Consider the following 25577-nt stretch of genomic DNA (forward strand, 5'->3'; position numbering starts at 1 on the left):
CCACAGGTTGTGACAAGCAGAAACATCTCCAGACGTTGTCAAATGTCCCCTAGTTGAGATCCACTGGTCTAGTGTATCCTATTCCTTTTTTTTTTCCCCTTTGCCTGCGCTGCACAGCTTGTGTGATTTCAGTCTCCTGACCACGGATAGAGCCCAGGCCCTCAGTAGTGAGAGCGCAGAGTCCTAACCACTGGACCACCAGGGAATTTCCTAGTGTATCCTATTCATTAACCCTGAACATTAAACTCTAAAAATTCCAGATATATACATCGAATCATTTTCAATGCTTTACCTTCATTAGGAGCTTAGTTCTTCAACTAAATTTTCAATGTTGTTGACGATGAAAACAGACATTATGATGTAATTAACATATCTTGCATAAATATTTTCCTACCTTTTCCATTATTTCCATCCTAATCTGGATCAAAATGGAATGAACATTTTTTTAAGGCTTCTCACCCACACTGTCAAATTGCTGACCATAAAAGCTGTACCAGTTTACATTTCCACTAGCAGTGTAAGAGACTCTATCTTATCACACCCTCACCACAATATACGCTATTATGCATATATTTTTATCTTTGCTAATGCAAATTCTTATTCATGTTTATTTTTACATATTACTTATTTTGATAAATATTTATATTTGTTATCTTATATTTTTGAACACTCATAAGAGTGCACATTTCCCTATATGTTTTAGCCAGTGATATTTCTTTCTCAGTTTTTTGTGCTTTTTGTTCATTTGCATGTTGGGGTTTTGCTATTGTTCTTATTAATTTGTCTGAAATCTTTATATAATGTAACCTGGACACCATAAATTTCTACCAAAGAAACAATAGCTCATTAAAGCATGTGAGTTCATTAAAGGTCTGCGCAGCTGGCAATGCATTTAACATCATAGCAACTGAAGTCAAATACTGTTCTAAACAGTCCTCTATTTTTACAAGTTTATTATCGTGTTGCTTTCTTCTTTTCTGTCCTCTACACCTTTCTTCTCCTTCACATTCCTTCACCTTTCCTCCCCCAGTTTCTGTCCCTTTCCAATCTCTATTGGAAACTAGTTTACTTATGTCTTTTGTTTCTTTGTCTCCATTTACCCAAGCCCTCAGTTAATCTTCCACTCCCCTAGTTTATCAAAGTATTTTCCTAAGCAAGAACATTTCCCTTTCTAAGAGGAATATCAGTACTAACTTTCAAGATATTTTTAATATTTTAGCGGGGTAAAAGTGATTTTGATTCCTATCATGCTAGCAGTTTCAAATACTTTCCCCACTTTGTTTCATTAAAACATTTATCTTTTTCCCTTGACAAAATTCTGAGAAAAAAAATAAATCTTCTCTATGCATTTTTTCCATGCTTCAAGCTAGAAGGTGCTTCCGGATGGGGAGTCTTTAGTTACTTGGAAATGGAGGAAAAGGTATGTCATGCCTATTACACATACTTGGATACCTAGGATGCTTCCACACATAGTATAGAAAAGCGAGCTTCCCCATTCTTTGTAAAACACATTCCCTTACTATTAGAAGCCGTTAGAAAGCAATCATGTCCTGCTTATTTTAAACGTTTGCTAGATTTTTTAATGAGATATGCTATGTCTAATGATAATTAGAGCTAACATTTATTGAGCACATTATACTACCTCTCAAGTATACCATGGTGTTTAAAACACTGGAAAGTGTCCGGACATCAGAAGTAGATGCACTGGAGTTTAAAAATTAAGAAACAGACATGAGAATTCTGTTTCAGGGCTATATGCAAACATAAAGAAACCAAAAGGTTTCAAATGCAGACCCTAATATTGCACTGCCCAAAGCAGTTGTCACTAGCCTCCTGTAGGTATTTAAATTTTATTTAATTAAAGTGAAATAAATGTGAAAATTCAGTCCTTCAGTCACACTAGCTGCATTTCAAGTGCTCAAGAGCCACGGTAAATCTAGTGGATACAAAATGGACAGAAGAGAATAACATTCCCACCACTGAAGAGTTGTATTGGACAGTACAGACCTAACAAAACATTGCCTTTAGGCCCACCTTTTGTGATGCCAGATAAAGCCCTTGGAATTCCTGACAAGTTTCCAAAGCTGTGTTACAGAATTGGCTGTTGGAACTGCTTGAACATCATCCAAAACTGGCGAAAAGCATCTGGTTGGGGATAGGCTGGTTGGTTGTTACTTTCTGTCCGAAGTATCACTAAGGCTCTAAGAAATTCGGTGGTGAATTTCTTCAGAAACACAACGGCAGAAAAGGCATAAGATAGGTTATTATATAATATTATATATAGTATAATATATATACTGGGTCCTATAGTATAATATATAGTAATAATGGCAACCATTTACTGGGTGTTTCCTTGTGCTAGGCACTATGCCAAATGCACACTTCATTTAATCGTCACAACACCTCTATAAGGTGTGTATTATTACCACCATTTTACAGGTGAAGAAGCTGAAGTTTACAGGCCTAAGGTCACACAGCGAGTCAGCAGTGGAGCCAGGATTCAAAACCAGATCTGTCTATTCCCTTGTGCTAAACAGCTGTGACCTCTGGCTCTTCACTTTCCCCATCTGTAAATATAAAAGTACTGAATTAGAAAATCACAAACTTCTCTACTATCTCTAAAACTGTGTTCTAAATTAGAATAATACCACCTATCTTCCCAAGCCAACGAACTACGCAGGGTTCAGAAGATCGGCTTGCTACCTCCCCCCCGCCCCTCCCCCCCCAAAGGATGTGATTTCTCCTGTCCACGCCTTTGCCCTGTAACCTTCCTCGGTTTCCCATTACCTAATGTGGTTCCAACTATTTTTGATGTCTATCACACGCCTCACATACCCCTGAACGAGATAACAAGCTCTCTCCTGCAAGGAGTGATTCATGCCAGTAGATAATCCTAAGAAAATTAGCACAATGACTGGCGCATAATAAATGCTCCATGAACATTTACGGAATTAACCTGAAGCGGACTGGAAGGAAAAGGTGAATCAGCGGCTGGAGTGAACTATTAAGGATATTACTCAGAAAACCAGGCTGTCGGAAGAAAACCCGGAGTGTGTAGGGGCTGGGGCCAAATTCCAAACCGCGGAAACCTGAAGTGGGATAACCTTAGGGATGGTGGCGGTGAAATTCACAGGTGGCGGAGAAGATTCGGGCCGGACCCAGAGACAAACAGAAACGCCCCCCCCATTCCGGAAGAGCGGCCGCCAGGCGCGACTCCGAGGGTCGCCTCGGCTCCCCGGGGAGCCTCCCAGCCCCGCCCCTCTTCCGAGGGCTCGGCCGCGGCGGCTGCGCAGTGGCTTGCGCGTAGGCGGAGCGGCGCGCGCCGCGGTCAGCTGACCGCTCCGGCTGGCACGTGACTTGCTCCGTGGGTGCTGGGGTCGCGGAAGCCGTGAGGCCGGAGCTTAGGTCTGGGAGGGATGGAGCGCTGAGCCGTTAACGTCCGCCAGGCTGTCCGCCTCTGTACCTGTTACTGCTGCCAGTTCCTCGTTTGACACTTCCCTGGGTCAGTGAGAGATGGCTACTCCGGATCGGGAGCCCCGGCCAGGCCGAAGCTTGCGCTGCGGTCGCCGCCTGGGAGGGATGGGGGTGGGCGCGGGGGCCGAGGCTGTGGCGTTGGAGCCGGCTGGGCGGCTGTGTCTGGTTTCTCGGCGCGGGTTCGTCGCCGCCTCGGGCCTAGGTCCGTCTCTAGGGGAGAGGAAGGAGGGGAAAAAGAGAAGGGGCCCCAGGGGGTATTCCACGGCAGAGGCAGAAATAAACACTGCGGGTCTTGGACATGTCTCTTTGGATTGGGGTGAGAGTCACAGCGAATCCTCGCTCCTTTGATTGAGGGGGTTGAAAGGTGACTGAGTGGCTCAGATGAGGATCCGGGGTGGTGTGCGTGAGGTCACAGCGAGCGCCAGAGCCTCCACTGGGTCTACGCGCTTGGGAGTATAGGGGGATGGCAGTTTAAAGGGTTTAGGAGCCCCTCAAAGAGGACGCAGGGTCCTAGTGGGCAGGGTAAAGAACGAGAATCCAGAGAACTCAAACCATTTTTTATTACAATGGGGGAAGGGTAGTCAAGAAACCCCTGGAAAGGAACTTGAGGGGAGAGTCACACGGGCAGACTGAATCACCTGAGAACCAGAGGAGTAAGGGGAAGGAAAGATTAGGTTCTGTTTGCGCCCTTCACTGAGGGTGGTTATAGCTACCCCAAAGCAGTCCTGAAGTGCACAGGGGAAGCTGGATCGTTTGGGGGTTGAAGGAAGACTCCTTTGCAAAGATCTGTTTTGTCCTTCCAGATTTATCCTTTGGTACTGTCATCTATTCCAGAATACCTTTTATGAAACAATAGTCGCAGGAATTACCTTTCGTGTTTATTTTGTTCTCACAGGTGTTTGAGAGAAAGTAGATGAAAATGCCGTTCACTGTATAGCTAGGGACCTATCTAGACCCTTGGACCTAGAAACAGAGATCAAGTGATGTGTCTAAGTCTAGCATAACTTCCATCGTCTTCTGTCTGCTGATTACCTGCACAGTCCTTAACCACAATCTAGAGAGAAGGGTGAGTTTCTCGTAGTGCACTGTATCCTTGATTCAGCACTTTTGGTGAAGTTTTTTGAGTAGGACGGCTTCAAAGGGATTTGGCAGCGGTGGTCAGTGCTTTAAAAACTGCTTTTCTGTTAGCTTGGGTGAAGCTGTTCAGTTTACAGTTCAGCTGGAGGAGATAATGAGCCGCAAGGTGGGCAGAAGGCGCTCAGCTTGTCAATCACGGTTCTTTGGCAACAAGCAAGTCTCAAATTGTGCTGAAGACGGAGCCTCGGGGTTGTGTCTCAGAACTCCCGGATCTTTTTCTCTTTTGGTGTCTCTTGCAGGGACTAGATAAAATCTAAAGAAACAGTACTCGGGATCTGACTAAAGTAAATGCTGAGAGCTAGGTGGTTAGTGTAATACTACTTTTAGAACTGGGCAGGAAATGATCATTTTTATTTTTTGGCATATTAGTCTTAAGAGCTTCATTTACATTAATTTTCTCAACCTGAAAAGAACCGTTTGGGCTTCAAAAATCTGATTCCGTGATTATTTCCACAACTTGCGGAGTAATTGCATTGGCTAAAGAGCAAAGCTGGAAAGCCAGAATAAACCTCTGCCAAAGGATCTTGTGGTCCACCAGTCCCTAAGCGTCAATCTTCCTTCTGAAGTTGAGCCTGCTTAGGGGTTGCTGCAGTTTTGACCAAATACTGTCTGCTTAAATTTTATTCTTGTAGGTATTCTGATCTGTCTGCCTTAGTAAACCTTTTTCACCCTGTGGATGTGGCATTTTATTCCATTTTAGTTATAAACTAATTTATGTTCGGTTCGCATTTCACCGATATTTTGAAGACTTAGTAGAAACCGTTAGCAGGGTACCCTTAGAAAGATAGCTCAGGCAGTGAAGCAGGGGAGTCTAAAATTTCCTGTTGACAAGAGTAAGCCTTGGACCTAGAAAATTCAAGCTGTATTCTTGACAATGAAGCAACATCCTGTTCCAAATGTGTAGCAAATCTGCTGTACATTTATTGAGTCCCAAGAGGAGCCCTGTGGACAATGGAGGAGAGGTGCTTTGGTTACATCATAGGATAGAAGATGGAGCCTAGGCTCTGCATTTGAAAATAAAATGCAGGTAAATGCAAAAATGGTGTTTTATAGACAGAGATTGGTGTATCTTTTCAGATATTTTAAGCAAACCATCCATGAATAGGAGGTTATTTATAAATTAAGCTGGCTAACGGTTGGTTTGGCTTTACCATGAAAGGTTTTCTTTATGAACCAGCCTGTAGTTCAGTGTTTCTCAGTGGGTGCTGTTGGCATTTTGGACAGGTCTGTCCTTTGTTTGGCCCCCATCTGCTAAATGGTGGTAGTGGCCCCCACGTTGGGACAACCTAAAATGCTCCCAGACATTCCCAGACTCATCCTGGGGGAGAGAGGTACTGTTTGGTTGCAAAACACCCCATGTGGTGTCATCTTTTATCTGTTGGACACACATCTGTGTGCTTGTTAGTGACAGGCCCTCTACTAAATGTTGGAGATACAGAGGTTAAGAGAAGTATTTTAGTAAACTGGCATGTAAAATGTATGTAGTCCCTAGCTCTGTGGCCTTGGGCAAGAAATTTCATTAACTGTTCCCTCATCTGCAAGTAGGTGATACCATCTTCTTTGAAGGAATCAAGTACAAAATTGCTTAGCATATTGAAGTAGCTCATCACACAGCACATATTCAATAAGTGGTTGTCGTTACCAGGAAACAGGATCTCAAGCTTACTTGAGTGATGAATTGGGGACAACAAGCTTGGTTTTAGGTCTTCGGCTTGTTGAATTTCGGGCTAGAATACATTGTCTTAGAGATATCAGCACCTCCTAGTGGAAAACGTGATGTCGTGGTCCAGTCACTGTTATAAAATACCAGCCTGGAAGAGAAGGGAAGTAACCTTTTGGGAGCCATGAGTGTAGAATCAGGGCGTTCCCTGGTGTGGAAGGAATTATTTGCTCCCTGGGTCAACGTTGAGTTGCCTGTGACAGAGAGGAAGTCTCTGGGTGCTCAGAAGGTTCTGATGATTCCTCTCAGTAATGGGGGTACAGTGCCGTTCTTGCCTATCAGTGCACCTTGCTTTAGCAGAAATTGCAAGAGATTTTTAGCATTGTGTTTGTTATGTGTTGTTACCTTTCTAGCTTGTTAAGGCTTGGCTTTTACAAATTTATTTCTAGCCAACTGTAAAATAAAAAAGATGGCAGTTTATAAAATACATCTATTAAAGATTAAATTCTTTCATATTTAAATGTATTTATGGCATGAAATTCAGGTAATCCTTAAAAGGATTATAGAGCAATTACCAGTACTGTTTCAGTTGAAAAGAAAACAACACAAAAAAGTTAAGATTTATTTAAAGACGGTGTGTGTCCTGACAATTTTAAAATTTCCTTCTGAATGAATGACAAAAGTCTCCCTTGGAAGGTAAAATTCCCCCTTGTTACTGGAAGCTTTTAAAACAAGGTTTATTATGCGCAAGCCCCTCCCACAATCCCAGTTAAGATGCTTCTGTTTTGAAGGCTAGAATTTTAACATTCAGAGAGGAAGCAGTTATTCTTACCTTTTATTTGTATGGTGTTAACAATTTCTAGGGAAGGATGTAGCAACTTTGTAAGATGAATGCATTGTGATAAATGTTTTGCACTGATCAGTTCTGTTAAAAGTTGATGTGTCACAATTGGAAGGCTACGTGGTATTTCACTGATATCTGAGGTATGCCTTGAGGGTGCTGAAGTAAGCCACTTTAGCAAACAACTTGGTATTTTCAAGGACTGAAAAAGGAAGTTGTTTTGCATACAGATCACCTTCAGGCTTTATTGTGAAATTTAATACTGTGAACGGTGGTTGCCTTTCAGAGACTAAATTGTTGGTTTCTTGAAAGCATTAAAAGCACTTAAGTATTGGAGCACTTATACGGGTGCTGTACTATTTTCTGTGGTTGCCCTGTCGTGGGTCAGGCTCATACCTTCATTCACAAAAGAAATGCTAGTAGCTATCTGTTTGGGTTTATTATCTCCGCCTTTTGTGTTTGTGTTAGTTATTACTTTACTCTTTTTATTTTACCTTTAAATCACTTGTAGGAAAATAATCCACTGCCTTTAAATTCTCAGAAGTGGGTGATAAAGTGATAAACAGTCTCAGAGCTTTGAACCCAGGATTTCCTTTCTCCTCTCCTTTCCTTTACTTCCTTGCATTTTGAAAAAGAGTTGTTACTGTTTAAAAAATAATAATAAAAAAGCAAGCATACTTACAAGATAGAAGTGTTTAAAAAATTTAACTAGTGTTCTCTTGTGCCTCCAGTGAATTCTGCCTTGATTTTCTTTTATCTTGTCATCTGCATTGTTTTCCTCCTATCCCTCCCTGCACACATAGACCTACCTACTCATAGAGACCTACGCACACACGCACGCGCGCGCACTCCTTCAAGACAGGCAGTACGTTTTATTTGTTTTGCTTCTTAACCACAGTTCTGGGAATTTAAGCACCTAAACCATTTGATGAGATGAATGATATGACCCTAACTTGAAAGTAGTTACAGTCAAACAGATATTTGGGCGGAAAAGAACACATAAAATAGATGTCTGCTAAACTGGCACAACAGTGTCAAGCAATTATACTCCAATAAAGAGCTTAAAAAAAAATAGATGTCTGCTTTAATGCAGTCAGTTACATGGATTTCAGTGTACATACTGGTTGACAGAGAAGTAGTTTGGGATTATATTAATGGATTTGGTACATGGTTGGACTTAGTTGGGGAAATCTTTTCGTTAAGAGAAGTTTGAGTTGGTTGAAATAGGAAGGGAGAGGTTGTTTTGTGCAGAATGGACTGTTGAGCAGAGGCAAGTAAGAGAGAGCTGAAGGCAGGCCTGAGGTAAAGAGGGATAGAGAGAGGTCAGAACATTGTGAAGATAAGGCTGAAAAACTCAGACAGAGGACATTAGTAGTGATGACAGTGAAGAATGAGAGATTTGAATTTTATTTCCGAGAAAGAAGCAGGACTAGGGGCATAGTTTTTGTGAGTTACTCAGCCTCCCATCACCTAGAGCAATTTTTTTAGTGCTGGAAAAATTTATCAAGAAGTTTTGGTAATGAATCAGGACTCTACACAGTGGTCACAAAACCACCTATATGTACTTAGGGCATTAAAATCCTCTGCATTCTGTCCTTCATAAATGAAATAAAATTGAGTATTTCTTGATCATAGCAATAGTTTAGCCAGATTTCGTATTGTTCTGTACTTGATTTCATATATCATATTGCTTTTCACTTTTTAACATTGTAAACTGCCATAGAAAGCATGCAAAACGTGGGTTCATATATTTGTTTCTAAACTCCATAGAACAAAAATCACTCCTGTATTATAGAACTAACAATACTGCATGATTCTTGATAATGATGACATGACATTTAGCCATCTTATTACGGAAGATTTGCCATTTCTTGTAACATTTACTATGTAACTCACTATATAATCATGGAAATACCTGTTTTACTGCAGCGGTTCTGAAATGTGACCGATCATCTGATTTACTTGAGGGACTTAACAGGAAAATAGAAGAAAAAAAAAAAGAATCCTGGGTCTTACCCAGTATAGATTCGTGGAATATAGGAGCAGAAAAGGATCCTGGATATGGTAATCCCATCCTCTCATTTTACAAATGAAATTACGCAGACAGTGACAGGCAGAGCTGGGATTAGATTCCAAGTCTTCAGGGCAGTGCTGTGGCCATTACACTGAGCTTCTGAAGTTGGCATTTGGGTTCTTTCTGACTGAAATTCCCAGTGAGATAAAAAGGCTGTTTACCAACCTTGATCTGGTGCTTCAGACACAGCTATTACTAACCAGCTTCGCCTTTATCTTTTGTATTTATATCCAGGGTTCTTTGTTACGGTGCCATTTAAAGGGTCTGTAAACTTTACAGTGTTTCCAAGTGTGAGGCTACTGCCCAGCTGTTTGTTTTTGTTTTTTTTTTTTTTAATAAAGTGTGTGTGGGGTTTTGGGCATTTACATGTAGCAATTCATTGTGAAAAAATTAGGGAACAGGACTATGCAGAAAGAATGAAAATGAACATTCATAGTCTCCTCCCAAGCAGTAAGCTTTTTAATAGTTTTTTTTAAAACGGTTTAATGTTTGTGCCTGTATAGTCTTCTTTCTTACAGCTGTGTCAGCAGGTGTGCACATTTTTATGGCTTTTGATTATTATTGACAAACTGCCTTCTAGAAATTGTCCCTTTTTAAAACAGTTACAGAACTTTTTTGGGTTCTCCTGTGATATATAATTGTTTCAGATTGAGGAAGTATTAATGATTGTAAGTTACATCTTAATGCTTTTAAATGAATTCATATTTTATCAATCATGAAAGCTATGTATTTGCAAAATTAATGATCCATATATGTGCGGGACATTTATTCAAGCTACATCTGTCCTTTTTTCAACGAAAATGAACATTCCCCCGCCCCGCTTAATGCCAAAGCAGTTCTCCATTCTTCCCACACATAGTATTACTACAGTCTTTCAGCCTAGACTTGTTACGGTTCTCATGTTCATTGTTGTTAATCCTGTTTTCTATTAAATGTTAAAGCATGGGGCTGAAGGGCTGGGAGGTTGTGGCTGAATTCCCACACAGAGCAATTAGATAGCAAAACCAAAAACTCGAGAACACTACATACAACAAAACTAGAGGAAATTTCACTTTCTGGCCACCACGGGATAAATGGTACCATACTTGCTTTCCCACCATAAACAGCGAGAAAATTGGGTAAAATATATGGAAAAACTGCTTTCATTTATTGGACAACAGAGGTAGTACAGGAACTGAGAGACAAGAAACAAGTGAAATGAACTTTATAATCCCTCTGGCTTTCTGCCTGGAGTCACTCTCTGGACCATGGTTTAGAGGAAACCAAGCAGCGCATGTTGGCGTTGCTGAGTTGAGGAGACTTGGAGTTGGGGAAGGCTTATCTGGCTAGAATTTGCAGGTTGGATTGGCCAGCAAGAGGGAGCTAGACAGAAATCCCACCGTCTGTAAAGGAGTCTCTCTCTAGGAGGCCCGGCAGAGGATGACTAGGGAGCTTTAGACAGTTGCCAGAGCTCAAAGGGCTGGAAGGCGTATGAATACCTTATTGAATCCCTGGGGCATTCCGTGGAGTCCCCAGAAGGTCAGATCTTCCTAGTAGGGCTAAATTAGCCCTAGGGTAAAGCTTTAGACCTAGCCTAACAAAGTGTAAACACAAGCCTTGAATGAAGCATGCTAAAGCTGGGGTAACTTAAACATCACAACAAAGCACAACATTCTTAAAAGGAAGAAAACAAAATCTGTTGAACAATTTAATGTTGTGAATTGTAAATATTCTCAGTGATTTAACAGAAAACATGAACATGAGGAAAGAAAAATTTTAAAAGATGGAATTTATAAAGCTGAAAAATACCTCTAAAGTGAAAAATTCACTTCATGAGACAAATAGCAGATAAAAGGTCAGCCAACTAGAAGATGTAGCAACAAAGTATCCAAACTGAAGCCCAGAGAGAAAACAATTTAACAAAAGTGGAAGGAAGCCCAGTGACCTGTGGGATAATGTCCGGTTCTTTCTCCCCCCCCCCCCCCCCCCCGCCCTTTTTTTAAATTTTATTTTTATGTATTTATTTTTGGCCGCATTGGGTCTTCATTGCTGCTTGTGGGCTTTCTCTAGTTGCAGAGAGCGGGGGCTACTCTTCACTGCAGTGGCTTCTCTTGTGGAGCATGGGTTCTAGGCACGCGGGCTTCAGGTAGTTGTGGCTTGTGGGCTCTAGAGTGCAGGCTCAGTAGTTGTGGCACATGGGCTTAGTTGTGCCACGACATGTGGGATTATCCTGGACCAGGGCTTAAACCCGTGCCCCCTGCATTGGCAGGAGGATTCTTAACCACTGCACCACCAGTGAAGTCCCTCCCTTTTTTTTTAAGACAAAAATGCATGCCATTTTTGTCTCAAAAAAGGAGAAAAGAGAAGCAGGAAAAAAATTTGAAGAAAATGATGTATGTTGAAAACTGTAAACACAGATTGAGGAATCTCTCTGAACTCCAAACAGAATAAATCCTTGTGACTCTGGGGTAGGCAGATTTTTCTTATGTCTAAGAAATTATATGTTGTAAAAGTCAATAAACTGGACTTAAGAATTGAAAACTTCTCAAAAGCACCATTGAGAAAAGGCAAGACAGAAAAAATATGAAAGAAGTACACATACACACACACACATCTCGAAGAAATTGTATGAAGATCATACAAAAAATTCCTACAACTCAGTAAGGTCAACGCAAGTTTTTAAAAAATTGGGCACAAGATTTGAATAGAAACTTCACGAAAGAAGATATACAAATGGTTGATAAGAACGTGAAAAGATCCTGAACTTTGTAGTCATCATGGAAATGTGAAATACCCTGCAACCCCCTGGACTGGCTAAAAATAAAAAGGCTGACGGCACTAAGTGTCAGTGGGCATGTGAAACAATTGGCACTGTGTATCTTGCTGATGAGAATATAAAATACTACATCTACTTTGGAAAACAGTTTGGCAGCATCTTATAAAGTTAAGTATATGCTAATCATTTGACTCAGAAATGCCACTTCTAGATGTTTATCCAAGAGAAATGAATGTATATTTTCACAAAAGCTTTGTAATGTTCATAGCACCTTTGTTGTTGATGACCCCAAACCGGTAGCCATGCAAATGTCTGTCAGCAGGTGAATGGATAAGGAAACCATTGTACATTCACGTAACGGAACAGTAAGCAGTAAAACAGAATGAACTGCTACTGATACACAGGACATGGACAAATACCAGAGACATGCTGAGCAAAGAAAGCCATGTACAAAAGAGTACTCAGTGTGCACTTCCATTTACAATGGAATTCTAGATTGGGCCAAGTGAATCTGTAGTGTGACAGAGAGCAGAGTGGCATCTGCCCAGGGCCGGCAGTGGGGTAGGGATTGACTGGGCCTGGGTGTGAGGGAAGGCTTTGGGAAGACAGAAATGTTCTTAGTCTTGATTTTGGTGGTGGTTATACAGGTGTGTGTGTTTGTCAAAAACTCACTGAACTGTACTCTTGGATACATTTTATCATATATAAATTATATTTCAATGAAATTGACTTTTTAAAAAATATGAAGTGAAGGGAGCGAATCAATTATAAGCCAGGTACTTTATTATCTTATTTAGTCTTCACAGTTATTTATTCATTCAAGATTACTCAGCAAATACCTTCTGAGGTTCTACATACCAGCCTCTGGGCCAGGTACTGAGAATGTAGCTGTGAGCAAAGGTATCATGGTTTCCACCTACCCTAATGTGCAGTTTATTTGGTAGAAAGACATCAGTAAAAAGTGTTGCTCCGGGAAATACTGAGAAGGTGCTGAGAGCATATAATGCATTCATCCTTAGCATGTAATATATGCACTCATATCATATATGACATGATACATATTATATGTCTTGTATAATATATGAGGCATTTTCTGTGCCTCGGTTTCTTCATTTGTAACTACGACCCATCTGATATACTAAATGAGTTAATCCACGTGAAGTGTTTTGACTGGTGCTGGTGGGTAGTAAGAGCCCAGTAAGTATTGGCTGCTATCTTGATGACATCTGAAAATTCTATTAATAGTTGTCTGGTGTTGCAGGGGTACTAGCTGTGTTAACTCAGGGAAAACTGGAGTCGGACCAGGTTTGGGGGAAGAGACTAGGAGTTTGACTAGAAATGTTGGGTTTTTTTGGAGACATCCAGGTGGAGATGTCTTGTAGTCAGCTGTGGAGATTTGTTGGGTACAACTGTAGATGCAGCAGAGAAGCCTAGGCTAGAGATACAATTTGGGAGAGTGTTCAGCATCTAGACTGGAATCGCCTTGAATGTAAATAAGATCATCAAGAGAGCAACTGTATACACACATATAACAGAGGGACTTACACCTAGATCCGAGTCTTGGGGAGTGCCTTTTAAATCATTTTCTCTTTTGTTTAACATATGATTTGCCTATATTTATGCCTGACTTTGAATGTAAAAGATGAAACAAAGGGAAATAACTAGGCATAAAAACAAGTCAGTTGAAGCAGTCAGCGGCAGTGGAGGTGTCCAGACTTTTGATGAGATGATAACCAGTGGACACCAATTTTGACTCTTTCTGTGCAGCTTAGAAAGGGAAATGTGTTTAGCAACATGGATTTTATTTTTTGACACCCCAACCCCCAAGTTATTCATCTGCAAAGATGCTTTTTTTTTTTTTTTTGGAAACTGAACGTAAATTGTACTTAAATTTCAAAGAGAGAATTTTTTTATGTGACTTAAGTGACAGGATAACAGTGGACATTGTTTAGAAACAGAAAACAAGGATTTTGCAGAAGACTTATTGATGCTCTTCTCATGGGCAGTTCTTACATTTATCCTTAGATACTTAAGTTGTTTGTCTTTCCCATCAGGATCTTATATAGTTAGTTTGCTTTGATGAGAGAATAGAAGAACTGAGGACATGGCTTTGCATAAAGTACCGGCAGCTTCTTTCTCAACCCCTCTTTTATATTTCTGTATTCGGCCTTAAAATAACGAAAGCCAAAGGCTTAGTAATCTGCAGCTTTACCAGTTTTTAATTTATATACTACTCTAAGGTTAGGATTTCTTTTCTTAAAGACTCTAAATTAAAAAAAAAAAACTTTAAAAAACATGATTTAAGTACTTTTCTTGACCCCTATTTTTTATCTGTAATCAGACTTTTTGACTGGTTCAGAGTCATTGTTATATTTCGTTTATTCATAAGACAAGCAGGGACTTATTCATAAAGTCCCTTACTTATTCATAAAGCCCCTGCTGTTTGCAGGAATTGTATATGCTGGGTTTTTAGGGCATCAGAAAAGAAGATATGATTCTGGCCCTTCAGGATTTCCCAGTCAGGTGGAGAGGAAAAGATGTTATGAAAAAAATGAGGCAGAATAGTGTGATAAATGCATAATAGTGGCATTTATAAGGTAGTAAGTAAACAAAATATCTACTTGGGACACTGGGGACAGCCTTTGGAGGCAGGATGGGACTCTAGTTTTTTTGTTTTTTGTTTTTTTAAATAAATTTATTTATTTATTTATTGTCTGCATTGGGTCTTTGTTGCTGTGCGCAGGTTTTCTCTAGTTGCAGTGAGCAGGGGCTTCATTGTGGTGCGTGGTCCCCTCATTGCAGTGGCTTCTCTTGTTGCGGAGGCCGGGCTCTAGGTGTGTGAGCTTCAGTACTTGCAGCACACGGGCTCAATAGTTATGGCTCATGGGCTCTAGAGCACGGGCTCAATAGTTGTGGCACACAGCTTGGTTGCTCCGAGGCATGTGGCATCTTCCCAGAGCAGGGATCGAACCTGTGTCCCCTGCATTGGCAGGTAGATTCTTAACCACTGTGCCACCAGGGAATTCCCATGGGACTCTAGTTTTGTTTAGAATTACCATGACATTATTTCATTTGATCCTGATGAAAGCTCAGTAGAGTTGGGCAGGTATTTATAAATGAGAAAATGTGGTCCTCTTTCTTATTTCTTGAAATCCTTTGGTAACCTGTTGGTTGAAAAAGATATTGTAGAACTCTAAGTGGTATGATAGTGACATCTACTGTAATAGCTCATATTGTTACAGTCTTTGAAGAAGCTGCAGTGTAGATAATTTAACAGTATCATAAGGAAGACTTTAACAATTAATTCCACCACCCATTTTGCTGGGAGAGGAGGTGTAAAAATGAGTCATCAAATACTGTTTTTCTGGCTAGGCTGAGTGCTTTGTCTGCGCTCACCATCACTATTAATCCTCTGTTTAGTTTGTTGGTCATCTGAGAGAGTATACCTCTTAGTGCAGCTTTTCTGGTGATGTTGGAAAAATCATCTGTCCACCTGCCATTGCAGGGGATACAGGTTCGAGCCCTGGTCCGGGAAGATCCCACATGCTGCAGAGCAGCTAAGCCCGTGCGCCACAACTGCTGAGCCCATGCACCACAGCTACTGAAGCCCCTGCGCCTAGAGCCCGTGCTCCGCAACAAGAGAAGCCACTGCAATAAGAAGCCTGCGCACTGCAATGAAGAGTAGCCTCCACTCTGCACAGCTACGGAAAGCCCTCTCGCAGCAATGAAGACCCAATGCAGCCAATAAATAAAAAAATGAATAAAAGAAAAAAAAAGAAAAATCCTCTTAGAGAACAATTTTTGAGATTCATTTAATACCATCATCTGTATTTTTACCAGTTTAACCTCTCTGTGTTTTTTAATCTGTAAATGGGGAGGATGATATGTATCTCATAGAGATGTTAGGAAGACTGAGATAATAATGTATAAAATATTTGGTAGAGGCTCTTGAAATGGAAGTCAGAAAAAAAATAACAGGAATATAGAATGGCATCTATGTTCAGGTCACCTTCAATTGTGTAATGACTAGGTAGGATTTAATTTCAGTTTTGCCTTTTGAAAGTATGAAAGTCCATTGTGATTAACTATAATACTTTACATTTTAAACGAAATTTAAATTTACAGTGTCCTTTCACATTCATTATTTGATTTACACTCAGGACAACTTTGTAAGATTGTTATATTCTATCTCAGACTCCAAATTTCAGGAAAAGTTAAACAAGCAGTGAGAGTAGAAAGTTTATGGTGGTTCTAATGAAAGCATGTTAAAGGAGAAATAATGACACTATTATATTATGAATTATTCTTTGTGTGCTTTACCTACTCAGATTCTGAGTAGATTTATCTTTGGACTTTGTGTATGTGTGTGTGTGTGTGTGTATGTGAGGGAGGAAGGAGGGAAAAGAAGAGAGAGAGAGAGATTGTGGAAGAGGGTTGGTTGTGTCTTAGTGAAACTCTGGAAAGGGAGGTCCACAGCCTCTTACTTGGATCCAATAGTGTTTTCTTGGGTTTTTTAAATTAATTAATTAATTTATTTATTTTATTGGCTGTGTTGGGTCTCCTTTTGCTGTGCGCAGGCTTTCTTTAGTTGCGGTGAGTGGGGGCTACTCTTCGTTGTGGTGTGCGGGCTCCTTATTGCCGTGGCTTCTCTTGTTGTGGAGCACGGGCTCTAGGTGCATGGGCTTCAGTAGTTGCAGCACATGGGCTCAATCATTGTGGTTCACGGGCTCTAAAGCGCAGGCTCAGTCGTTGTGGCGCACGGGCTTCGTTGCTCCACGGCATGTGGGATCTTCCTGGAGCAGGAATGGAACCCGTGTCCCCTGCATTGGCAGGCGGATTCTTAACCACTGCACCACCAGGGAAGCCCGATCCAATAGTGTTGTATTATGCAACCCCCCCCAGTCATATTTTAAATAAAAAACTGATTACAAGGCTGATTGGCAAGATTTATTTTTCTTTTATTTTTGCAAATTTGTAAGCATTTGATGGCCACTAAGTATACACTAGGGATTGAGGAGATTCCCTTAGATTGAATATGGATTAAAATTAACTAGCAATTTGGCTGACCTTGTAGGATTTGCTGAGCCAAATGTGGCACATTTATTTGATGGCTGCTGTTCAAATGCGCTGATTAAGTACGTTTTCAAAGGTAAAAGTTACACATTTTTAAAATTTCCTATTTTGGTTTTATGTTTTAAAAATTTTAAATAAACCTATAAATTTGTGACTCTCCAACTTCTTTTGTGGAATGAAACTGTCAGTGGCTGATATTTTGGGTAGTCTCACTTTTTGGCTAATTCCCATTTTAGGACATGTTGTAATTAAAAAAAAGTATATAGTTCATATATTAGATCTTGATCATCTCTTTTTCCTAGTATCATAAATAAATCACTACTTACCATTTACATGGATTTACATCCAGGTAAGTAAACTTGACTTTGCTTAGGGTTGTATGCCAGTGTTGAGCTATTGATAGTTTTCCAACAGGCTCTGCTTATCACTCTGAAATAATTTACAAGTGATATTAAATATATTTTTAGTTTGTTTTATTTTACATTTCAGAGTCTCTCTTGATTTTGGAAGAAATACCTGGTAACCAACATGACTGAGTTCTGGCTTATATCAGCTCCTGGGGAGAAAACGTGTCAGCAAACGTGGGAGAAATTGCATGCGGCAACTGCGAAGAACAATAATCTTGCAGTTAGTTCAAAGTTCAACATTCCTGACTTAAAGGTAAAACTGTGCTGTGCAAAAAATCATTCATCATGAAGGAGAGAACAGTTGTCTCTGCTCCCCTTTTGGTAGAGATAAGATATCCAGGTTCCTTCAAAAGAAAACTCTCGTTTCTAGGGATTGGCATAATTTAAAACTTACCTTGTTCTTTCTAATCTTCAGATTTTAGGTAATAAGAAAATAGAGATTTTTGAAGGAGACTACCAAAACAAAATAACATTTTTCCTACCCTTTGTGCTTTTCTAAATTGTAATTTAAATTTTAATGAGAAATCTTATGAAAATACTTGATTATTATTTTCACAAATATGATATTTAGAAGTGAAAAATCTTAGGAATATGTATTCTTAAATATCACAGTAAATCCATTGTTCTGTTATTAAATTCATGTAATACTGATGTTGTAAACGTTTTACCATTGCACCTCTTTAACTGCACTTGGCAGATCTATCCTAGTTATTTAATCTAGTTTATCTATTTAACATTTATTAAACATCAGTAACCTAGCAGCCTCTAAGTGAAGCAGGCTGCCCGTGATCAGTTGACTGCACTTTCATAAAGAATGGAAAAGATGATGTTTATATTTTGCTGGTTAACCAAATGAGGCAGTCATACACAGCACTCATTTAAGAAATACTTAAAACCACTGGTTCTTAGCACTTTGGAACTTGTGAATTCCTTTGATACACTGTGATAGACTGTGAACATCTCTTTCAAAACACATTCATTTACACATACACAGTTTTGAGTACAGATTCATTTACAGGGAATTCCCTGGTGGTCCAGTGGTTAGGACTCCGTGCTTTCTCTGCAAGGGGCACAGGTTCGATCTCTAGTTGGGGAACTGAAATCCCGTATACCTTGCGGCATGGCCAATAATAATAATAATAATAATAATAATAATAATAAAGATTCCTTTAAAAAAAAAACAACAGATTCAGTTACACAGTTACAGACCCTCTGATGCAGAGCCCTGGACCCCTGCTTAAGAGCTACTGTTGTAAACCATGACTTCAAATGACCCACTGCCACTGGGCAGGACAGGCAGAGGCACAGGCCTGCTCTTGTGCAACCTTCACATCTAAGTAGCAGTTGTGCCCATGAATTAGAGGATTATCTTGTACATATGAATAGCTTTGAAATGTCTAGCATTTTTTAACCACACTTGCATATTATGAAATAAAATATGGAGAACGTTAAGGTTTGCAGGCCCTTCAAATCAAGATGTATTACCTTGTTAAAAAAAAAAAAAAGGAGGGGGGAGCTTCCCTGGTGGAGCAGTGGTTAAGAATTCTCCTGCTGGGCTTCCCTGGTGGCACAGTGGTTAAGAACCTGCCTGCCAGTGTAGGGGATGCGGATTCAATCCCTGGTCTGGGAAGATCGCACATGCTGCAGAGCAGCTAAGCCCCTGTGCCACAGCTACTGAGCCTACGCTTTAGAACCCTCGAGCCACAACTAATGGGCCCGCTCTCCACAACTACAGAAAGCCCGTGCACAGCAACAAAGACCCAATGCAGCCAATAAATAAAAATAAATAAATTTTTTTAAAAAGGATGAAATCTAAGTAATAAAATGTTGTATTTCCCTTCTAGGTTGGCACACTGGATGTCTTGGTTGGTTTGTCGGATGAACTGGCTAAACTGGATGCGTTTGTAGAGGGGTAATGTATTTATATGCACAGGCTAGAGCAACATGAGAGCCGTTCTTATCAGGTTGCCTGGGCATTGGGTTTATTATCACATGTATATTCTGCTTATTGGAATGGTTTTAGAAAACAATGACATTTTTTCTTTGTAAATCAACTTTATGAAGATACAGTTAATGTACAATAAAATACATGTTTGATGTGAAAATGATGACTTTTAAATATTTTTATTGATATAATTTACATACCACGTAGTTCACCTACTTCATGTACAATTCAGTGATTTTTCATATATTCACAGAGTTGTGCAGCCATCACCACAATCAATTTTAGTACGTTTTCATCCCCCTGCCACTATCATAAACATGCTGTTTCCATTAGTGGTCACCCCCTACTCTTCACTGCCCACTGATCTACTTTCTGACACTACACATTTGCTTTTTGTGGACATTTCATATAAATGGAATCATATAACATGTGGTCTCTTGTGACTGGCTTCTTTTCCTTAGTGTAATGTTTTCAAGGTTCATCCGTATTGTAGCATGTGTCAGCATTCAATTTCTTTTTATTATCAAAGAATATTACATTATGCAGATGTATGGCATTTTATTAATCCATTCATAAGTTGAGGAATATTAAGGTTGTTTCCACTTTCTGGCTAACATGAATGATGCTACTATGAATATTTGCATAGAAGTATTTGTGAGCTCATGTGTTTTCATTTCTCTTGGGTATGTACCTAGGAGTGGAAATGCTGGGTCAGTGTAACTGTATTTTTAACATTGTGAAGAACTGCCAGACTGTTTTCCAAAGTAGCTGCACCATTTTACAGTCTCACCAGCAGTGTATGAAGGTTCTAATTTCTCCACATTCTTAACAATACTTGTTACTGTCCATCTTTTTGATTATTTAACCATCCTAGTGGATATTAAAGAGAATTTCATTGTGTTTTTTTCCTTCAAGAACTTTTATTGAGATGCAATTGACATACAATAAACTGCATATATTTAAAGTATACAATTTGATATTTTTTTCTTGTTAGTAATGTATATATGGCAATCCCAAGCTCCCAGTTCATCCCCCCCACCCCCAGCTTTTCCCGCTTGGTGTCCATGTGTTTGTTCTCTACATCTGTGTTTCTATTTCTACTCATTGTGTTTTTGATTTGCATTTCCCTGACGGCTACTGATGTGTTAGGCATCTTTTCATGTGTTTGTTAGCCATTTGTTTTTCTTCTTTGGAGAAATGTCTGTTTGGATCCTTTCCCCTTTTTTAATTGGCTTATTGGTTTTTTGATTATTGACTTGTATGAGTTCTTTATATATTTGAGATACAACTCTCTTATCAGATATGACTTGCAAATATTTTTTTCCCATTCTATCAGTTATCTTCACTTTCTAGATAGTGTCCTTTGAAGCACAAAATATTTAATTTTGAAGTCCAATTTATCCTTTTTTCTGTTGCTTGTGTTTTTTATGTTGTATCGAAGAAAACATTGCCTAATCCAGGGTCACACAGTTTTATGTCTATATTTTCTTCTAAGAGTTTTATAATTTTAGTTTTCACTCAAGGTCTTTGATCCATTTTGAGTTAATTTTGTATATTGTGTGAGGGAGAAGTCCATCTTCATTCTTTTGCATGTGGATATCTAGTTGTACTAACGCCGTTTGTTGAAAAGACTATTCTTTCTCCATTGAGTTGTCCTGATACCCTTGCAAAAATCAATGGAGCATAAACATAAGGGTTTACTTCTGGACTTTCATTTGGATTCTGTATTCCTATCCTTATGCCAGTACCACACTGCCCTCTTTACTGCAGCTTTGTAGTAAGTTTTTGAAATTAGGAAGTATGAGTTCTCCAACTTAGTCTTTTTTGAGATTATTTTGGCTCTTCTGGTTCCTTTCATTTCCATTTGAATTTTAGGAACACCATGTCAAACTCCTGCAAAAAGTCAGCTGGAATTTTGATGGGGATTGTGTGGAATCTGTTGATAATTTGGGGAGTATTGCCATCCTAACATATTAAGTCTCTGATTCATGAACATGGGCTGTTATGCCATTTATTTGAAGATTTATTTGGTGATAGTTTTGTCTTCAAAATTCATTTACATTAGAAGATTTTTCTAGACTACAGATTTACTCACTTTTGAAATTCAGTTACTGTGTATTTTGGCTGAAGATGGGTATGGGATCCTTAATAACTTTCTGAATTCTGATTAATTGACAATCAGTCTACAGTCCCTTTGGCTCTTGACATACAGAGCTTTTAAAATACTTAGAGCTTAGATAAATAGGTATAATTTGTAAAAAACAGAATTTTGGAGAATCTTAGAAATGTACATCTGAAGCTTTAAGGGAGCAGACTTGAATAGAGGGGAATTTATTCTTGAAATCTGTACAGAAGGGTTTTCTTGTTTATGCTATTATGCTTTTCTGAATTGATGGAACCACCATAGTGCAGTACTCTGGTAGTAGAGGCTGAGGTGTTGCAGAGAGATCTTTTGACATAACAATGTGTGGTAAGTAAATAAATAGACCTGAAGATGTACTCATGAGGCAAAAGGCCAGTTAGGAGCCAGTTTTACAGTAGATTATGCAAGAGATATTGAAAACCTCAGCTAAGGGCAGGCACTAGGTGATAAAAATGGAAAAGAGGATGAAAGCAAAAGTAACAAATTACTTTTAGGGTTAATAATTCCATGCTTCCATATAGAACACATGTGAAAATAATTTTTGACTATATTCTCAAAAAACTCACTAATGGTAAGAATTGTCCTAGTTCCTTTCTCTTATTCTTTCTTTTCTTCCTTCCTTTCTTACTTTTTCTTTTTCTTTTTTTTAAGTAGCACTAGTTAGCACCCTTTTCATTTATTTCTTTATTTCTTTATTTTTACTTTTTATTTTTGGCTGTATTGGGTTTTCATTGCTGCACAAGGGGCTTTCTCTAGTTGCAGCGAGCGAGGGCTTCTCTTGTTTTGGAGCACGTGCTCTAGGCACGTGGGCTTCAGTAGTTGCAGCACGCAGGTTCAGTAGTTGTGGTGCATGGGCCTAGTTGCCCCGAGGCATGTGGGATTTTCCTGGACCAGGGATCGAACCTGTGTCCCCTGCATTGGCAGGCGTATTCTTAACCACTGCACCACCAGGGAAGCCCGAACATGCACACTTTTGAAGGTCCGTAGCAAGTGGTTCTGTTTACTAGATGCTTGTTAACTTATATAGGAATAATGGTTTGTCTTCTTTGAAGGAATGGGTGAATTTTGGAGACATAGCCAAGTGTATGTACAGATCCCAAGTTAAACATGTTGAAGACTTATGGCTTACCTCATTTTTTCTGAATTTTTTCCACTCTCTTAGGTTTGAGGTCATTCAGCATAGGATTGTCATTCACATTTTGTCCTTCTGGTACTTTTTTCTGTCCCTTTTTGGTTCATGTTGCAGGGGTTTCTTAATTTGTTTTCTAGTTTATACTCCCTGTTGAGCACAAAGTCATCAGAGAAATTGTCCCAAGTCCTGTTTTGACCATATTACACCTCTCCCTAAAGGCTGACACCAGCGGCGATCTGCCTGGAGTCTGCCCCCAGCCTGCCTTCCTAGCACGATCCCCTTTCTCCTCAGCACAACACTCCAGGCAGTCTGGACCCTGGACTGCTCATCATTTGTTGCTTTTCTCCCTCTCTGGATCTTGACTCGTATGCCCTGTGGCAAGAATATGCATTCCTTCCACCTAATCAGCCTTTCAGAACCATTCCTGTCCTTCATTTCCCCGCTCCTGATCTGATACACTTTTTTGATTACAGTAGCTGGAAGTGAAGTCTTTTTCCTTTATGCGTCTCTGTCTGTAGCCTGGTCATCTCAGCTGGCACTCACCGCAGATTACTTTGTATTTAGTCATCTATCTTTTTTGGTATCTCTCCATTTCGATTTAAGCAATGGGAAGCTAGATTTTTATCTTGTATACTTTTGTATTCCACCCACGGCCCAGAGGCAGACAAGGAGTGGGGGGAAGAACACCGGACTCCAGAGTCAAGACACCACATTTTTAGTCACAGCTCTGCCAGGAACTGGTTTTGTGACTTTTGGGACTAAGTCACTTATTCTCTTTATACTTGGGTGTCTTTCTTTGTAAAGTGAAGGCATTGACAAGGTGATATGCAGGTGCCTCAGTAGTTCTGGCACCATGGTTTCCTCTAGCATTGTTTCTCTCAAATAGTAGATGCTCAGTAAGTAATTAATGAATAAATACTGTAGGACCACATTCTTCATCATTACTGTTGCTTGTATTCTGTTGCCTGTCAGATCCCTTTTGTCCTAAAGGGAAGCACCTAACTGGTGAATGAAAGCTCCTGCTTCCCTCTTTGTTCTTTTTTTTTTTTAATAAACTTATTTATTTATGTATTTATTTATTGACTGGCTTTGGTCCTCATTGCTCTGTGTGGGATTTCTCTAGTTGCAGAGAAGGGGGCTAGTCTTCCTTGCGGTGTGCAGGCTTCTTATTACGGTGGCTTCTCTTGTTGCGGAGCATGGGCTCTAGGCACATGGGCTTCAGTAGTTGTGGCACATGGACTCAGTAGTTGTGGCTTGCGGGCTCTAGAGCACAGGCTCAATAGTTGTGGTGCTCGGGCATAGTTGCTCCGCGGCATGTGGGATCTTCGAACCCATGTCCCCTGCATTGGCAGGCAGATTCTTAACCACTGTGCCAGTGGGAAGTCCCTTCCCCTTTGTTCTTGCAGTGCAGTGAGATCTGTTGCCCAGTTTTTCAGCTTATTCCTGCTAGCTTTCCACTACTTTCTTTCCAGACTACGTAAACATATTGCATGTGGTCTCCTTAAAACTACAGTTACTCAGTTGTGTTTTACATATAATAGAATCTCGGTCCATTTTGTACTTAAAACATTATTTTAGAAGTTAGGACCCATTTGTTTTATATCATACAGATAGTGTAACTGGAACAAAGAGAGTTAAATTTGTGTCTTTATATAACATGTTCATTGTATAGCATGGAATTTAGGTTGTTTTCCTGAAAGTGATTGTTGATTTTTTTTTTTCTCCCAAGGGTGGTTAAGAAAGTGGCTCAGTATATGGCTGACGTACTGGAGGATAGTAAAGACAAAGTTCAGGAGAATCTGCTGGCCAATGGAGGTGAGCTAATGTTTCATGATTTGATACTGATTTCTATGAAGTGAATGACTTAAAAAAGGTCTACAGATAAAAGGATATTAAATGCAACAGAAAGCCGTTAAAATAGAGTTAGTATTACTGGATCTGGTGATGCTGCCAGTTACATTCTTTCCTCTGAAACACAACCTCTTATAAGACAGTCCTACATAATATATAATATAATTTGTGATACGGATCCTTCCAAAAGCAATATTATAAAGATTTACCTTGGTTCTTTCCAGAATCTATTTGTCAACTCCCATTAACAAGCGTATTTCCAAGTTATGTGTCTCAGCATTGTTCTAGTTGAATACTTGCTGTTTTCTCTAGCTTTTTGTATTTAATAGCATCCAACTGCTAATGCCTTAGAATAAAAATTATTAATTTGATTGCAGAGTAATGCCTACTTCCCTCAAATTTGAATATGGCTTTTCTTTAGCACCAGTAGAGTAGTCTACTACTGACCTCTCTGTAGCTAGAAACTAATATTTATATAGAGTTTGCTCTGTGTAATAATAGCTTTATAAAGATGCTTCCAGCTGCATTGTTGTTATTTGTACTTGCATTTGTTGTTTTCTCCTGAAATATCAATTTAGCATTTGCTTCATTTTTAATTAGGCTGATCTTTAGTGATGTCATTATAATAAAACAACCCTTTCCTTTGTTTCTGTCCTGTGTTGCCTACTATTGTGCCTTGGTTACATTAACGTTTGTTAAGTAGAGCCCTGGGGTGTCATGGGATGGTGAGCCGTGGTTCAGCAGAGGACCGCAAGGGAAAGGGAACTAGAGAAGTTTATTACTCAGAGGTCCTGGAGGAGGAGGGCAGTGCAGGGAGGTCAAGGCGGGGTGCGTGCAGGCCGGCAGAGGGCAGCAGGACCTGGGGCACATGCCTTTATTGGGGCCCATGGGTGGAGTGCTTTGGGATTCCCAAGCCAAGTTCCAATTGGTTGATTCAAACCAAAAAGGAGGGTTTGGTTAACTTCTAGGGGGTCTTTTCTAAAGGCTACACTAGCAGGGAGGCCCTGGGCAGCAGGGGAGAGCGATTATCCAGGGTCCTATCAGGGAAATCACATCATGAGCTTACATTTAGTTGTGATTGCAGG

The 25577-nt window shown here is 39.8% G+C and overlaps 1 protein-coding gene across 2 annotated transcripts in view; it reads left to right on the forward strand.

The window, feature by feature from the left end:
* Positions 1–3337: 3337 nt before the first annotated feature.
* The window catches only part of ATP6V1C1 (ATPase H+ transporting V1 subunit C1), a 38402-nt gene continuing 16162 nt past the window's right edge, over positions 3338–25577 (forward strand). Inside the window, exons 1-5 of one of the 2 annotated variants that reach the window (XM_057735516.1) lie at positions 3338–3502; positions 4370–4540; positions 17504–17674; positions 19266–19333; positions 24371–24456. In XM_057735516.1, the coding sequence (XP_057591499.1) occupies positions 17543–17674; positions 19266–19333; positions 24371–24456 (286 nt within the window). In that variant the 5' untranslated portion in view covers positions 3338–3502; positions 4370–4540; positions 17504–17542. The remainder of the gene's footprint in view (positions 3503–4369; positions 4541–17503; positions 17675–19265; positions 19334–24370; positions 24457–25577) is intronic. The other variant, XM_057735514.1, reaches the window with a different exon arrangement.

This window comes from Hippopotamus amphibius, chromosome 5, assembly GCF_030028045.1.
Source record: "Hippopotamus amphibius kiboko isolate mHipAmp2 chromosome 5, mHipAmp2.hap2, whole genome shotgun sequence".
In the NCBI taxonomy this organism is placed as follows: Eukaryota; Metazoa; Chordata; class Mammalia; order Artiodactyla; family Hippopotamidae; genus Hippopotamus; species Hippopotamus amphibius.